Source organism: Microchirus variegatus (assembly GCF_963457635.1).
Source record: "Microchirus variegatus genome assembly, chromosome: 3".
NCBI classification, from domain to species: Eukaryota; Metazoa; Chordata; class Actinopteri; order Pleuronectiformes; family Soleidae; genus Microchirus; species Microchirus variegatus.
Window position 1 is genome coordinate 31318803 of NC_139804.1, and position 18411 is coordinate 31337213.

The following is an 18411-nucleotide window of genomic DNA, read 5'->3' on the forward strand; positions in this document are numbered from 1 at the left end:
TCAAAATAATCAGAGCGAAGAAGAAGAAAAAAGAACCCTAAAAAACCCCGCACAGCATCAGATCCTCTGATCCCAAGGGGACTGAGTTTGGATCTGAGTGTAACAAATGGGTTTTTGATATGGTAATTGTCTGCCAGCCGCAGAATGTCAGCCACGTGTAGATTGGCCAAGAAGTAAATGGCGCGCGCGATCTGCCGGCGCGCGTGCAGCGCTAGCACCGGTGCGCGGCACGTACCAGTATCGTCGTGATGGTGAGAGTCGTGTTGAAGAGGGTGTCCGTCACGTTGATCGATGGAAGCTTTTTCTCCATGGACAGTCCGTTTTCAGAGTGCCACAGGCCGATCTGCAAAGAACACACGCAGAGGACAACAGTGTGATATATACATTTTATAGATGCTTAACAATAACGATCGTACACACATACGTCCACACACTATGAAAAAAGACTCACTCATCGACTGGAGAAAAACAAAAACCCTTTATCGCCTCAATTTGACCTTCATAAAAGACAGTAGAGGACAAAGAGAGTGGAAATATCGCCCATGGTGCGACACGAAGGTGACAGAAGAAGAAGGAAACGACAGCATGCGTTTGGCTCCTTGAGGAGTGAATACGGGGCATGTTTTCAATCGGAGGCAACAGAATGCATTCATTAAACCAATTACCGGCAAATCCTCTGGCACGGAGCCACACTCTCATTCTCATTACAGCTCGATCTGGGATTCACACCCCAATACCACCACCACCACCACCACCACCTCACACAGAGTCTGTTCATTTCATTCATTCACTCACTCAACCCAAGTTTAGATATCGTAAAATACAATTTTCCACTTGCAACATTCAAGTACACGTTCCTCTTAAAAGAAAACATCCTTGTTGATTCGTATTTTCTGAGCTTGAGGAGTTTCCACAGCCTCTCTATTCGTTAGACTCATTTTCTTTTTTAGCTCCAAGGTTGCAGACATTGTCTAAGTATCAGATAAAGGTAAAAATACCAGTGAAAGGAAATCTTTCTGGCTTCAAATTTACTTCGGTTTGGTGTTATTTATTTCGGTTTGGTATCGTCAAACGGGTAAAAACATCTTTCATTTCTCTATTGAGGTAAGGTAGGAGATGTTATTTCAATACATGTAGAGATTGCACTTGGACTGCAAATCATCTCAAGATGAATCTAGGCCAAGAGCTCAAAAGATGTCTTTATATTAGCTTGAATCATCTTTATTGATGCAATGTCTTTTGTTCAGACTTAATGCAGGCAGGTATTAGGTCATCATGAACACCGTTTTCAAACCATTTTTCAATTTTAATTAAAACTTTTGCAAAAGATGACCACGGAACCCCTGAGAAATAAAACGAAGATGACGCAAAAACACTCCGTCGTTATCTTCAAACAATGTTATCTACCTTATTATGTAAACATGATCAACTCTATCTCGAAGAAACAATATCCCTTATCATAAAAGTCATTATGAATTTTTCATATATGAGGAGTAAAAGGGATCTACTTAAGCCTCGACAGTGTGTTGGTGCATTTTAATCCATGTCACTAGAAGATGCTCCTTATTGGTTATAGAGTCAGAGAGATTAACTGTTAGATAAGTGAGGGAAGTCTGATAAAAAACTTGGTCATTCATCAGTGCTTCAGCGATAAATTGCTTATTGTAATTGTTTAACTGCCTCCAAACAGAGTTGAACAAAATCTGATACGACACAAAACAAATATCCACCAGAGAGCACCTGAAATAAAAGATTTCCTTCTGACAGCGCGCCATGAAAAAGACGACACAAAACTGACCACAGGCACACACACAAAACCCCTTTGCACAACATATTCCACACTTTGCTCGACAATCAGTTGTCGGGGAGCCTGTGGAGGCAGAAGTCTGTGGCTTGGCTGAGCTCAGCAGGTGTCAGCAAAGGCCCCAACTGTGGGGGGTGACTGAGAGGGTAATGGAATGAGGCGACGCCGTAACTCCTGCCCGTGAACAGGAGGTGGAGAGAGAGAGAGAGAGAGAGAGAGAGAGAGAGAGAGAGAGAGAGATGGGAGGGAAGGATACGAGGAAGCTGATGAAGCACAAGAAAGGAGAAGAAGCGTAAGCTGCCGGGGGAACTACTGTGGTTGGTTGAGACATGCAAAAGGAACAAAGATATATACATCGGTGTCAGCCGGAAAGCATGCACATGTGACTGTTATCAAGCAGACTAACGTCCTTTAGTTGTTTTAAAGCGGAACTAGACCGGAAGTTCCTATTATCGCTGTTTTTTTGGTGTGTATCTGCGTCATTACCTTGTTTATGAAGCCCTGACGGTTCAAAACAAACAGTTCAGCCACTGCTGAGAACGTTGTGTTTTATTGTAATCTCGGGGCTCAACGAGATCACTGAAAATCCCGTAATAGTTACGTAAGCAGCGGTTCTCCTGAACAACCGATCGTCCTGCTCCGGGTGGTAGTCCGGGCACATCCTGTTACATACATTGAACCGCAGAAGAAGAATAACGTCCGTTGTGGAGGTGTTTCACGAGCAACAGTGTCTTCTGACTCTGGGTCTGACTCCGGTTTAAAGTCATAAAAGGGACTGTGGCGGGGAGTCGTAACGAAGCTATTTTTAAACACTGTTAAAACAATGTTTTGATAATGAGGAGCAGTGCATCCGCCGTTCCAGAGGGGGGCGCTGCGCTTCTGAGAACGGATGTGCTGGATAGTACTGGCCAATCACAAGACTCTGTATTCTGGGGGTGAAAGTTCACTCTAAAATCTCGCAGCAGAAAAACACCGTCAGAAAAGAGGATTTCTATCGGCTAGTTCACAGCAACTAGGAGGTTTTTGACCATAAAAACAAGTTAATATATGTAAGTAGACCTCCATAACTAACATATATGTGCAACAGGACCACTCTATGTGACCTTTAATTTTTTTCATTGCAAGACTTACTGCAACATAAGAAAAGGTGGAGCCTCCTGTGCGGCACAAACAGGATGAAATGATACCAATAGTGTCTCGGGAGTACGGAGACACCAATAAGCAACTAATTAAATTGATGCAATATTAATAAGCCAGGAAAGAACATCAGTAATCTTCGTGCTATTTCCCTTGAAGCCGAGTTTAATAATCATTACGCAAGTTGTGCAAACTCTCATGTGAACGGAACCATAGCCATTGCATTAATCTTGGAGATGCGCTATAGCTTTAAGCTTTTACATACAGCCTCATTATGTGGACACAGCACAAACCCAAGGATCTGTTAGCTTCATGAGCTTTTAAGAGCTGCACATCGCCGTACACCCGGCTACTTCAATTGAAACAACTGAGAAAAATGTCGTGCAGCCAGAGAAATCTAAGAAACCTAGATTACCAGCGAACACCACGTTCTATTTTATTTTTTCCTGGAAACAGAGAGGCAGGAGAATGTTTAGAATGAGAGGAGCGAAAGAAAGAAATGATTGAGAATGAAATAGAAAGACGCAGGAGAATGTCAATCGGTTACCGACGAGGTGTGGTGAAGCCAGCAAGCGGAAAGAAAATCAATGACAAAGTATGAGGCAGAACATGAGGCGCTGATAACAAGAGAGAAAAGGCGGCAACTGAGGTAGAACATTTGGAGAGAGAGAGAGAGAGAGAAACACCCTGTGAGGGATTACCCATAGGTTCAACTCGGAATTACAGAACATGGTGAAGATTAGGGCGGCTGCTCACTGGAGCGTCCGGATTGGCTGAGTTTCTTGTCAAAAAAATGCCGTATCCAATGGGGCGTGGCAAACCTGCCCTGTGACGGACACATCCATCACACACGAGGGAACAGCAAACCATTATCAAACATATGTCATACTGTAATGGCGAATTCAATTTCTTTGTCTCGGAGCTAACACACGATACCAGGACCTTTTGTGTATTCAAATCGTCTACACTCAACTTGCACCTAACTGCAACATCCTGCAGGATACCTCTGTGTGGTGGGCGGCCCCCGATACCTGCAGTAGACAAAGGGGCGTATGAAAGCACGGCCTGGAGGGGCAGACCCCTTCAATAGACGAATGTGAAAGGGGTGTTCCTTAGGTATAAAAGTTTAGCTCTCGCCATGCTCTGGGTCTTTATTCAGCTCCGACTATACTCGTGTGTAGATTGACCCTTTTTTTTGCAAAGAAAATAAAACCTTGTTGGCCGACATAGACCCAGGCTTAAGCATTCACGTTTCATAGTAATGGAAACAAGTCTGAGCTCAGAATGTGTGCATTGTCGCTTGTTTGTGTTTGAAAAGCGAAATATCCTCATAGGCCTCTGGAGACGGACAATTATTGTTCTTATAGCAGCGTTATGTTGCTTCGGTTCCAGGAAAGTTGATGTAGTTTCTACCCACCAGGGGATATTACCACTTATTGAATCAGCAGCCTAGTGTTAAATGGAGGACAGTTATAAGTGTGTGCCCGTGGTGCCCAACAATCAACAAATTGCACAAATGACAAGCCGAGCCATTGTATTAATGTGTGTTTGTACGTTTTTTTCTCCAAGGAATAATGAGCAGGGAAATGTGGCGACTTTTAACAGATGCGCTCTCTGGTGTTACTCATTATCAGCAGAAAAGAGACGAATCAAGGAAGCGCTGTAGGCAAACTTCAGGGTCTAGACAGACACAGGTGGTGGTGAAGGTGGTTGGCAGTGCTATACAATAAAGAGAGAAATGGGGTAAGCACACATCTGTGACTTTAGTGCTGATTTACAGATTGTTATGCTTGCAGTATTCTCGCAGCCATTTCCTGCCGGTCTCTGAACCTTGGCAGTAGAGTGGAGAAAGATGTATTTTATATATATCTTTCTTCAACGGCCAAAACTGTGAGCTCAGCGTATAACGCGTACACACAAATGCATCACGGTCATGTAGATTTGGTAAATCATTGCAAAGAGAGTGGGCGCACTCATTATTTTTCGGAATTATGGAATTGTGCCTATAATGGTGATAATGAGACACAAGCTCTGGGTTTGAAAATAAAAAAAAATAAAAAAATAAGGTCATTAAGCTGTCAGTGGATCCTTAAAGCAGCGCCGCGTGTTCTCCATGTGCTCCATCCCCCGTAGAGCAGCAGACAACAAACCGCAGATGCCCTTGCAGTCACAGTCCAGCCCGTCTGCGACTGACCGTCTGAATATCTTCATCCACTCGGTCACGACTTTGTGGTGGAAATATTAAAAATGAAGGACAGACCACAATCACTATGCTTTTTCATAAACTAAAATATAAGGTGGACGTGTGACAGCAGCGAGACACCACCGTGCTTAATGTCTCAGCGTTCGTTTTTGGATTAGAGTGAATTTCTCAAGCTCCACTGGAGGAATAATATAACATTCAAAAATCTCCATCACACAAGTCTCAAAACTGATGCAAGTAAATACAAAAATGTTGAATTATAATATATATTTTTTTTAACGTTACGAAGCGAGGCTTTATGGAACTGCTGGATGTTTGAAGTGCGAGGACGTTCACAGTCACAGCTGGGGCCCGGTCGTAGTTTTTTTCGCGTGACGGAAAGTGTGATGTAAATTTCATCACATACACATTTCCGCAGGTTGTACGGGCAGATCGTGAAGCTGAAAAACGCGAGCACACCTTGCAGTTTGAGCACCTTGCTTTTGAGCATGGTGGAACATAGAGGCTCATCTGTGCATGCGTGTTTCAGTCAAAAGAGAAGGAGAAGGTAACCATGGAAACTTGCTTGTGTATATTCTATGTGTACATTCTATTTTGATTTTTATAATTGTATATATATATTATATTTTTATATATATATGTCTTAGTGTCTTAGTGTTAATATATTTATATATAGTTTTTTGGTAATGCAGTTTATTATTTATTATCTTTATCTCTACTGTCTTTGCTGCTATAACGATGCAAATTTCCCCACTGTGGATAAAGGACAATCTTCTAAGTCATCACTAAAAACAAAAACAAGGACATTCGGGGGATTTATTTTAATATCTGTTAAATTCAACATTTAATTATACATAAGCTCATCTACTGTTTTAATTATAATTGTCTACATGTATAATATACATTATATACAATATGTTGATTCAGTTTCTGTCTGTTTTTGTTTCTTTGTGTGTCATAAATGTTTTTTTTTGTCGTTCACTTTCACTGTGAAATGGTGTGCAATGTCATCCTAAATATTTGTCATTGTAACATCATGATGGATCATCAAGATATAATTGTCATTTCTAATAAATCATTCATTTTTCCCGATTTTCTCACCAGACTAGAAGTTCACTGGTTATTTTGAGTTTGAGGCTCCTGCTCCAAATTGACCGTGAGAGTTTATGGTTGTTTGTCTCTACATGTGCCCCCTGTGATGGAGTGGTGACTTGTCCAGGGTGTGACCCCGCCTATCGTCCTATGTCAGCTGAGTTAACACCCCCTGCGACCCTCATGTGGAGGATAAAGAGGTAGAAGATGAATGATAAAATTAGACGAAAAGTACATTTTATGGTGTGTAAGTGACCTCAAATCCTTTGCTGAGCCCTTGTTCGAGTTAAGTCCCAGATGGCAGTGTCGCGTCACGGTCATCGGTTCAAATCCTGGTTCCACAAAGAGCCTTTCTGTGTGTAGAGTTTGCTTGTTCTCCCCCGTGTGCACAAGACGAGACAAAGCTTCCTCCTTTCCACAATCCAAAGACATGCAAGTGTGGGTTTAGGTACATTCAAAAGTGACATGTGAGTGCGGATGTTTTCCTGTCTCTTTGCGTCGGCCCTGTGATCATGGCCAGATTCCCCCCAGGAGCCGTAAAAGGATAAGCTGTAGATCATAGAAGAATGGTGCGAACTGAACATCATCAATGAGTCCGATATCAAAAGTAATGCTTTAAAAATATCTAACAAGACTATTGGGAGAATAAGCTCACGAACCTGTCTGTATCCAGAAGAGAGAACAAGTTTAACGGATCCCTAAGGTCTGTGGTGTTTCTGTATAGACTCATGTTACATTATATCAAACGTCTTGGTAGAAAACTGTAGAGTGCTGTGCAGACTGATAAAAGAGACACAGAGGCAAACTTGCAGGCACATGGGCACAGGGGCACTCAGGCATATACACATAAATTTGCATGTACAGGCATACTACACACACACACACACACAGGGAGAAACACACGTACACACACAACCAGCGAAAGCAACAGATACGCAGCCTCACCCAGCCTTGAAATCCGTTAAGACTGGGGGCTTTTGCAGAACAGCTCATCCATTCTGCTTTTGATCTATTCCCCCATCTCCAGCCTGCAAAGAGCAAACTGAGGAAAAACAAAAGAGGAGAGGGGACTGCTGTATGTCTCTGGGAGACCAAACAAAAGAGAGAGCCAGAAACACACAGAGGAAGCCAGAGAGTGTGTCTGCATCAGCAAATTCAACACAAATTTCTAAATGTCATCAAAAATTGATCAGATTGATGATTCGGGATTGCAGTCATTTCTGATTTGGTCCCCTACGACTCGACTGCTTGTATCAATATACACGGAGTTTCTAGACTTTTTCCATTTAAAAAATTCCATACTTTTCCAGACTCAAAGTTCCAAACTTCCCGGAGGATTCGTCAGTCAATTGTAAACATCTAAATACCAATTGTTAGATGCTTATTATGTAAATAAATAGTTTTAAAATAATTCACTCATTCTTCACGAAACCGGCCGCTAGGAAAACTTGCATCGACCCGTGACACTGTCGCTGCCGACAATAGGTGGCTGCCTCGACGACACATATGTAAATAAAAAAAAATAAAGCTTGATAAGTTTCATTTCATATCCTCTACAGCACATGTGTCAAACTCAAGGCCCGCCATGTCATTTTATGTGGCCCGTGAGTGATTAATTGGTCTTAAAAATCAGTGTTAAAATAGGTCTATGCTGCTTTAAGGCGTGTGTTGACCAAAAACTACATTTCCCACAATGCATGGCGATTGCGTTACCCGCAAAGTGACGGCACCGCCACTAGATCACAGTGTATTGTTCTATATCAGGGGTCACCAACGTGGTGCCCGCGAGCACCTGGTAGCCACTTCACTTCACCTCACTTACATGTATCCATATGATCACTCGTTAAAATATCATTGATATCGTTTATAAAAAACGAAAATCGTTAGGCGTAAACACTGGAATTAATGTGTATGCAATTGAATGCATAATATTAATCATTTAAATGGTAAAAAAACAATGCAAAATGGTGCATAAAATGTTAATATGGTAGCCCTCCTTATTATTCTTTACCCTTCAGGTAGCTCTCGGTCTCAGAAAAGTTGGTGACCCCTGTTCTATATGGATCATGCGAGGAGTAAAATTGAAAAAGTGAAAAATACAGAAAGTTAATTACAGTAGTTACCTTTTTTTTTTTACATTATCTTTGGTTACATTTAGTTACATTTATTCTGTATGACAGTTGCATCTGGCCCTTTGAGGGTAACCAGTATGCTGATGTGGCCCTTAGTGAAAATGAGTTTGACACCCCTGATCTACAGGTTTGTGTTTTGATTTGTATATATTAATATATTTTATTTTAGAAAGTGAGATAATAGTCTGTGAACAACACAACAATTTTTCCATACTCTTTTCCCTTTTTCCATACTTATCCAGACCTGGAAATGACTCAAATTAAATGACATACTTTTCCATACTGCGTAGGAAGCCTTTATACAGAACTATTTCACACACAACACAAATAGTGAAAAAAACATCTTGGAGGAGAAAAACCTTACCAAAGAGCTAATGTGATTTATAAATCATGTTGCTCATCTTTCCTCCAGTCTCACATATTTAAATAACGCCCGCTGACAGCCTCCATCACCGTTACATCCCTGCTATGACTCTTTGTGTCTGTATGCATTTAGAGGCAAAAAGAAAATCTGTCAGATTACATTAGTTTACATGATCACAGATCCCTCAGCCCTCGTTCATGCAGGGCCAGACATTTTAATCATACTTCAAAAGCAATACATTAAATTACATCACATCATGACACGTGATTAGCATTCACCGTCATAGCGAGACGAAAATGAGAGGAGAACGAAATCTAACGATCTTCCCGGTTGCCAAGAAGTTGTTTCTTTTCAGAATTCATAGCCTCTGTGACCTCCACGAGCATCTGCAGCTACTCAGGACATTTATTTTAGAACAGAGACGGCTTTGTGCGCAATAAACCGGAGGAGACAACGCTGCTCGTGAGCCGATCTATGGCTCTGTGACTGAGTATCACTGACACGAGTCTTTTATGCTGTAACTAAACATGAGGCTTTCTCCACAGGAGGTTTACATGGCAATATGATGAAATATAACAAGAGTGATAAACGTAATTTTACATAAAATCATTGGCTTTACCATGCAGGACTGAGCGTATGTGAAGTGAGAATGCAAAATGTTGTTTTGAGTGAGTGATATTGACACAATACTGACTTCGCTCCCAGACGTTCTATACCAAAAGGCTTAAAATCACTACTGGAAAAGCGCACAGCACATTCAGAGTGAAGCATCCAGATATTGGGTTTCCAAAAGTCACTCGTTCAAGGTGAAAGGATGATCTCTGGAGGTTAATTTGGTCTGACACGCCGCTGCAGCAACACGCTGCAGTCCCATCGGACCGAGACATGAACTTCACACGGAGTTGAACATTAACACAAACCATCTGCGACAGCAGAGCACCAACAAAAGACTCACTGCATCGCCGATGTCCTCTTGTGCTTTTGAATGATTATTGGGGATAAGGGGTTGTAATGAATACAATATTCTCTAAAACGATATACCACACAGGGAAAAGAAGAACTCCTATGGCTTCATATTCCCCTGAGCTTGTACTTTTGAGGTAAAAAATTGTATTTAAAAGTGAAGTAATACAGCTGCAAGTTATATCACTACTGTTCCAAAAATATTTATTAGTCTATACTTCTTTTGTTGACCACCAGATTGGATTCTTCCACAGTTTCCCCCCATTTCTTCACAAACATTTCGCTGGCATTTCATAAATTCAGGGCTGCCAACTCTCACGCACTCACACCACACCTCCCATTCCTCACGGGTTGGGTAGTGACACGCACCACACGGATGTTCCAACCACGTTCCAACCACCAACCGGCGTTATTACAGCATACTTCTTCTTTTAGGCCTTTTATTCACTTTCTAATCTGAGGCAGAAAGCACAATTATCAGTGGTGGCCTGGTGGTTAAAGGTGCATTATGTAATAAATCTAAAGCAACTGGCCATAAAATCCTCCTAATATGTCACAGAGACTCAGGAATAATGTTCATATCACAAACTGAACTCACAGACAACAACAGTTCAGACAAAATATTTGCATTAAAAAAAAATATTTTGCAGACCGCAAATCATGTTTATGTTTTGAAATCATGTTTTGGCATGTGGCGCCACCTACCGCCGTCTACCAATCATTGCAGTCAGTAGAGTCTCAGCTGCCGAGCAACCACGGGTTGCCAGTTACGTGAAACTAGTAACTGTTTTTGGCCACATTCTTACATATGGCACCTTTAAAGAAGCAGACTTGTGTCCGGATGGTTGCAGGATCGAATCTACCAGCCCCCAGGGTGCCTACGTTATTTACAGCATTCATCTTTTATTATTGTATAAAGCATTATGTGTATTAAACATTAATCAAACATAAAGCATATTGTATAAAGCATTAATGAGTGCTTACAACTAATTATAGTGTTATAAGTAGATTATAATGCATTATAAGCTATAAATCTATAAAGCAAGTTGTGTCTGTGTGTGTCTGTGACGGGCATATCTCGCTGACCGTTAGTCAGATCGGCCTAAGATTTTGGATATGGGTTGAGCATGGCCCGATGGTGTGCATCCTTGATTTTCAGTTTATTGTGACAAAACATAATTTTACCGTGAGTGAGTGTTGCGTGGATGTGTGAGGCCATAATGGACGCGGTTCTTAAGGTCACGAATAGCCTACTGCTCTCTTCAAATTGGTGAAATTTGTGATAATGTAGACAATATCCTACTGGTAGCAACCGATGATGTAGCCCGACAGTTTTCATTAGGCCACATAGCTCGACAGTTGAAGATTTTTGAATTGCTTAGCATGCTAAGACCACTGCAACGTCTAAATCTAAATCTCCGCTTTGCATGCAGAGATTTAGAGGAGAAAGAGGGATAGATATATCTTCTTCTTTTTTTAGCTAGTTTTAAGCTAACAGATATATAGCAATGTATTATCTTAGCTAGCAATGTCTTCTTTTAGCTAACTTGAAGCTAATATATAGATAGATACATTATTCTTTTAGCTAGCTTTAAGCTAACAGATAGATAGCAAAGTCTTCTTTTAGCTAACTTTAATCTGATAGATAGATAGATAGATAGATAGATAGATAGATAGATAGATAGATAGATAGATAGATAGATAGATAGATAGATAGATAGATAGATAGATAGATAGATAGATAGATAGATAGATAGATAGATAGATAGATAGACATCTTCTTTTAGCTAGCTTTAAGCTAACCAATAGATAGCAATGTCTTCGTTTAGCTAACTTGTAGCTAATAGATAGATTCTTCTTTGCATTGCAACGTCTGCAACTTCATAAAACACGTACTTTTCAGAAGGCGCGCACACCATCCAGCACATTATACACTTCCTACGTGCACTGCACTATAAATAAATATATCGGGTGTGTGGTGGTAACCTCGACTGGGACCAGCCACGAAGACTCACTCACGCAAGGTTTTCTCACAAATTGGCAGCCCTGTAAATTTTACAGCACCATTTCACTCAGAATTAAGTCATGACCGCGACAAAGGCCGGGCCAGCACACATTCACGGCAAAACTCAACTCAACAAAGTGACACCTCTTTGTATTTTTCTACATGGAAATACATTTAAACCCGGAGCTGAAGGAGCCTCTGCCTCCATCAGCAGGAGCTGAGGCAGCAGCTCTTACCTTATAAGCCCCCGTATGTCTATCAGACCTAGTTAACATGCACTCATCTCTGCTGGAGCCCGAGGCAAAAACAAAGATACAAATCACGTCTTGATGTGCTGAGCTACACTGTGATGCTATGATAATGTCCTTCAGTCTTGTGAATATGTCAGCCTGCTGTGCACCATCTCCTCAAACACACACACACACACACACACACACACACACACACACACACACACACACACACACACACACACACACACACACACACACACACACACACACACACACACACACACACACACACACACACACACACACACACACACACACACACACACACACCTTGTTGTACCTATTATTTCCCCTCCCTCTTTTTCCTCACATTGCAGCAGCGGAGAAAGCAACGCATTGAGTGCATTTGCACCCACAGCAGCGAGAATAAAAGTGGTCTGAGAGACGGGGCGGGAACAAAGGCATAAATAAATCTAATAGAGAAGAGAAAAGTCTTGTGTAAATGGCTCAAAAGCATTCCATGCCATGTGAGTTAGTGTCTGCAACGATTATTTGATTATGTTTGCTCAATACTAAATTAAAAATATAAAAATCGATAGAAAATTACTTGTTTTCACATCATTATTTCGAGGTTTGGGAAACACAGATCATCATTTTTCAACAAAGCAACAAATCAATGAGTTGAGGACATAATCACCAGATGGATCAGTTATGAAAATAATTATCACCTTCAGCCATAATGAAAGCCTTTGTCTCTTTGTGTACGTGTCTATATTCCAGGTACTTGCATCTCTACATCATCCTCCTCTGCACCTTCTTCACAAAAAGACTTATTAAATGAAGTTAATTACGCCATACATCTGAAGGTCTTCAATAATCAATCCAGTTGCAGTTTACATTCACGTCTGTCCACATTCACCAGACTCGTGATCAGCGTATGGATGGAGTGAATAATAATGTGATGGTATCTCATGTCTCAAATAACAATTCGATACGTGGTGCAAATCATTTAAGCCATCGACCGGTTTCGCGAGGTTTGCGTTTCGCGGGATATCACTTTCACGAGAACGGCACGGACGGACATCCCCGAACACTGTTTTCGCGTCCACGCAGCTGTCGCCCAGCCAGCGCCGAGGCATAAAACGCAATCTGGCTGTAAATGTTCACACGGTAATTGAGGAAATTGGAAAGGATGTAATACGACAGGTTTGGATCATTTACCAGTCTATTGAGGATCTCTTCACAAAAGATTTACTATGGCGTCACACAGAGGCACACAAGGTATGGTATATGTGTGACGCTTTCTATTTCAGTACATCTACCACAGGCTTAATTGGAGAGCCAGCAGCACATTTGCCAAGGGAATAATTCTATTACCGGGAAGCGATAGAAAAAAAAAGAAAAGAAAATCACACTTTCAAGTTATGTTGAGGGGATTAAGGGAGCAAAATTTGAAGATGGCATTAAAAAAAAAAAAGTGTGCAGCTTCACAGGACAAGTGGTACAATCTCCGTTAATCCCCAGTCACTAAGACAATAACTCAAATTCACTGACGTATCTTTGAAGGGTTAGGTCACAGGGACGTCTTTTCTTGAGCATCGACTTTTTTGTGAAGCACCTGCGGAAATGATAACGAGGACAATTTGCTTTGAGTCACGCTGACATTGGCCTTTAACCTTTTTTTTCCCCCCACTTCTGGCCAACTCGGCCGCAACCTACTCAAAACCCACTCCATGCTCCATCGCCTTTTATAGCCTGAGAGAGGTGGTTTTCATACAGAAGGGAATAATTGAATGTACTGTCGGCGGCAGCATTTTTGTGGCATATTTGATTAATAATTCACTAAAGCACAGATACCTGACCTGAGACTTATCGGGTCTGATTCAGAGAAGAACCCAGAAAGGATTGTCAGGCTATGGTCAGGTTGGTCACATCATCATTTGACATGACTGATGATTTGAGTATGACTTCCTCCTGGGTGTAACGATAACCTTTGGCATATGCCTTAATTGTAAATAAAGACCGTTTTTTTTTTTTACAGTCAGGCAAGTGGTTGCTACAGCCTTCATCCTTCAGTCAGAAGCTGAAGCGTCTTACTCTAACTATCGAGTTTGGGTCGGGCTTGGACAAAGAATATCGGATGTGTGTCAGATTTGGTTAATTTCATCTCCGACTCAGTCGTAAAAATGTGAGCCACATTCAATTCTCCAGGAAAGCCTTTGCAATTTCTGACCCAACGTGGAGGAATTTGAAACAGGAAAGTTCAGAAAGAGGGATAGATATATCTTCTTCTTCTTTTAGCTAGTTTTAAGCTAACAGATATATAGCAATGTATTCTCTTAGCTAGCAATGTCTTCTTTTAGCTAACTTGAAGCTAATAGATAGATAGATACATTATTCTTTTAGCTAGCTTTAAGCTAACAGATAGATAGCAAAGTATTCTTTTAGCTAGCTTTAATCTGATAGATAGATAGATAGATAGATAGATAGATAGATAGATAGATAGATAGATAGATAGATAGATAGATATCTTCTTCTTTTAGCTAGCTTTAAGCTAACAAATAGATAGCAATGTCTTCTTTTAGCTAACTTGTAGCTAATAGATAGATAGATAGATTCTTCTTTTAGCTAGCTTTAAGCTAACAGATAGATAGCAATGTCTTCTCTTAGCTAGCAATGTCTTCTTTTAGCTAACTTTCAGCTGATAGATAGATAGATAGATAGATAGATAGATAGATAGATAGATAGATAGATAGATAGATAGATAGATAGATAGATAGATAGATAGATAGATAGATAGATAGATAGATAGATAGATAGATAGATAGATAGATAGATAGATTTTCCAGCAATCCTTCCCACTGAAGTGCCTCTACCTTGAAATTTAAAGTAACTGTCAAATATAAATGAATGTCCAAGTTCACACAAAGATACCAGGTCCTAAAATAAAGTACAACATTTGATAGTTAGTAAAAAGTTATCAGTTCCTTTTTCCTAATATTGTTCCCGTGCTGCACACAGGGAGTGATTATTCCACGTCATGACGGCTGCAGGCAGTTGCCTGAGAATGCCAAGAAAGAGCCCACAGAAAAAAGTTTCAGAAGTGGATTATATTGGTTAAAAAACCCCTGGCTGTTGAGCAGTCTTGACATGTTGTGAGATCATCTCAGCATACATCATGTCGAGGTGCTGGCAGTGTTTTGATAACTACTCAGGATTCCTCAGGGCACAGAAAAGAGAGTGTGAGAGAGAGAGAGACACTGGAGCTTTGAATAGTGATTCTCTTCTTGCCAAATGTTTACAGCCAATGCCCTGCAATGTACATAGACGGGCATGTGTGCGTTTATATGGACACTGTTTCATGCTCTCTTCTGTGTGTTGTGCTGTCACCGACACCAGCTTGCAGAAAGAAAATGAAGTAATTACTTTTTTATAGCATGCTCCAATTAACAGGCAGGCTGCTGTCACTGAGTCCCATGTAGAAAACGAGGGCCAGTGTACGAAGGCTGGGGCCGTGGGGGGGCTGTGTCAATGTGTGTGTCAATGTGTGTGTGTGTGTGTGTGTGTGTGTGTGTGTGTGTGTGTGTGTGTGTGTGTGTGTGTGTGTGTGTGTGTGTGTGTGGTGTGTGCTGGCAGAGTGCAGTGTGTTTGTTTCTGGAAAAGAATTTGTGCCTCTGCTAAACATGCAAAGATTGGTCAAAGGCTTATTGTGTGTGACTGTGTGTAAAGCCAAGAAACAGGAAGCGGGGGCTGGTGTACGGACACACACACACACACACACACACACACACTGTACACTGAAGTATAAACATAAAAAAAAACATCACGCATTCAATGACATCACGCAGCCACACGAGTCAACGCTTTTACAGCTTTCAAAGTCAAATATCACGACAAAAATAAAGTGGCAGAAGCTTCTTTCATACTTCTTATCCGGCTGTAATCCACTCTAACAACAGGGGTTTGTGTCGGGGGGGAAACTGCTGGATGTTCCTGGAGAGAAGAACGCAACGCGTGTGTTCACAGGAACAGGTTGAGTTATATTAGCTATTTGTATATATCCAGATATGTTGACTGTTTTATGGCACAGCCTGGTGTTCTCACCATCTGGAGAATACACACACACACACACAGAAACACAATCCAAAGACAGTTCTGTGCATTCTTTTATCTGGCTCATTATATCGGCTTGTGAAAGGAAGTATAGCAAATTGTCCTAAAAAAAAAGAGTCCGAGCAGGAAGAAGAAGAAATACTGTAATGGTATATAGGGTAAATTATTTCGCCTCCAGTGTGAGGTGGGCCGACTGCTTAAATAGTACAGGTCAAGTAGTACAGCCCCAGCTGTTATTTGATATGCAGAGATATTGCTTTACTCTTTCTAATTTAATAGCTTTGTATCTACTGTTTTATTTTCTTTGCTGTTTCCTCCTCTAGTGCACTCTTTCTGTCTCATTTCATTTCTGCCTGCCACACTCTTGTCCTCTCGCTCTACCTGGGGGGGCCCCGCTATCCTCCTCTTCTGCGGATAAGTTGATGGGAACAATTGTGCCACAGTGAGGACAATGCCACGCCAACCTCTTACACCATCAGCATTGGTCCATACCTGGCTGTCAGCACGGGGAGCAGCTGGGAAATGAACTTTGCCTGCCAAAACTCAGATAATAAAGATGATTACATTGCGAAGCCGACATCGTACCAATAAGGGAGGTGAGAACGACTGATCTGAGAATTATTCTCAGTAATTTTTCTTCGATCTTTTCTGTGACCATCCTGTCGTCGTACTTCTCGTTACCGTAACTCCTAGACATAAAGTGGAAGATGGATGGATGGATACCGAGAAGCTGAGAAATAGAGCTTGTAATACGGGTTGCCCTCAGGACTTCCGCGAAAACGACCGATCCAATCACAGAAGAGATTCACCAGTGATGTCAGCGTCTCAGTGACGCAATTTCTAAACCAGGGGTTCTCAAAGTTTTGATACCTGAGGGCCAATTTAGGAACCCAACATTGGACTGAGGGCCGCCAAAGGAAACAAACAGAAAGAAATCCCATTTGTAATATTTTTAATGACCAGATTGCACTTCTACAGTTTAGCGTTAAGTAGGATAAGCGTTAATATAATGTCATTTAAGCGTTAATGTAATAACGCTTAAATTATAATTTACTGGGTAATTACCCAGTATTTTGGCCATTGTTCTTACCTTCTAATTACAGGTTAATACCAAGTAACACATTTCTGTTACCATATATTTACTGGGTAAATAGCTAGTAATTGGGGGCTGTAGCTACCTGCTTATTACCAGCTTATAACCCAATAATACACTACAATTCACCATATAGAAACCAGGTAAACACCCAGTATTTTTGTTTACACCTATTGGTCTGTATCCAGTAATGTCCAATAAACATTTAACAAGCTAAGTAGCTCCTGGATTAAAACTACCAACTGTAATTCATTGTGGGCCGCCAGAAATGCCATTGGCCCGTGGGCCACACTTTGAGAACCAATATTCTAAACCAGGGGTTCTCAAAGTTTTGATACCTGAGGGCCAATTTAGGAACCCAACATTGGACTGAGGGCCGCCAAAGGAAAAAAAACAAAAGAAATCCCATTCCCAGTTCTACAGTTTAGCGTTAAGTAATATAAGCGTTAATATAATGTAATTTAAGCATTAATATAATAACGCTTTATAATTTTTTGGCCATTGTTCTTACCTTCTAATTACAGGTTAATACCAAGCAACACATTTCTGTTACCATATATTAACTGGGTAAATAGCTAGTAATTGGGGGCTGTAGCTACCTGCTTATTACCAGCTTATAACCCACTAATATACAAACATTCACCATATAGAAACCAGGTAAATACCCAGTATTTTTGTTTACACTTATTGGTCTGTATCCAGTAATGTCCAATAAACATTTAGCAAGCTTAGTAGCTCCTGGATTAAAACTATCAACTGTAATTCATTGCGGGCCGCCAGAAATGTTTCTGCGGGCCGCCATTGGCCCCCGGGCCGCACTTTGAGAACCAATATTCTAAATGGTTGAATAACTGGAAAACGGGGGCAAAAGCACTCACTCATCAAAACATTTTTTTGACAATTCTACAGCCATAAAATCGAAAACTAAATCCAGACGGCCTGACTGTCATGATGGTCATAAGAGGGTTGGCATATATCACTATACTTTCACATTTTACAGTGAGTCATTCCCAGTTTTACAAATTCCACAAACATCCTCAGCACAGACGACGGAGACACCAAAGGTTAATGTCATCATTAATGTCACGGTTGCAGTCGCTCCACTCCATTCCTGAGTCGCGACGACGACGTTTATTTTTAACAGAACATTACGATCTCAGAATGAAACTGACCTTTAACTCTTTGCATATTAACTGTTACGACTTCACACATGAAATTCCAGTCAAATTTACAGTCTGAGTTACGGCTCCAAATATTATCATGACGCTGGAC

The 18411-nt window shown here is 41.0% G+C and overlaps 1 protein-coding gene across 2 annotated transcripts in view; it reads right to left on the reverse strand.

The window, feature by feature from the left end:
- Window positions 1-18411, reverse strand: part of grik4 (glutamate receptor, ionotropic, kainate 4) — a gene marked incomplete at both ends in the record, with an annotated part of 170707 nt that overhangs the window by 36288 nt on the left and 116008 nt on the right. For both annotated transcript variants that reach the window (XM_083886306.1, XM_083886305.1), the window contains one exon: window positions 236-343. In XM_083886306.1, coding sequence (XP_083742432.1) covers window positions 236-343 — 108 coding nt within the window. The remainder of the gene's footprint in view (window positions 1-235; window positions 344-18411) is intronic.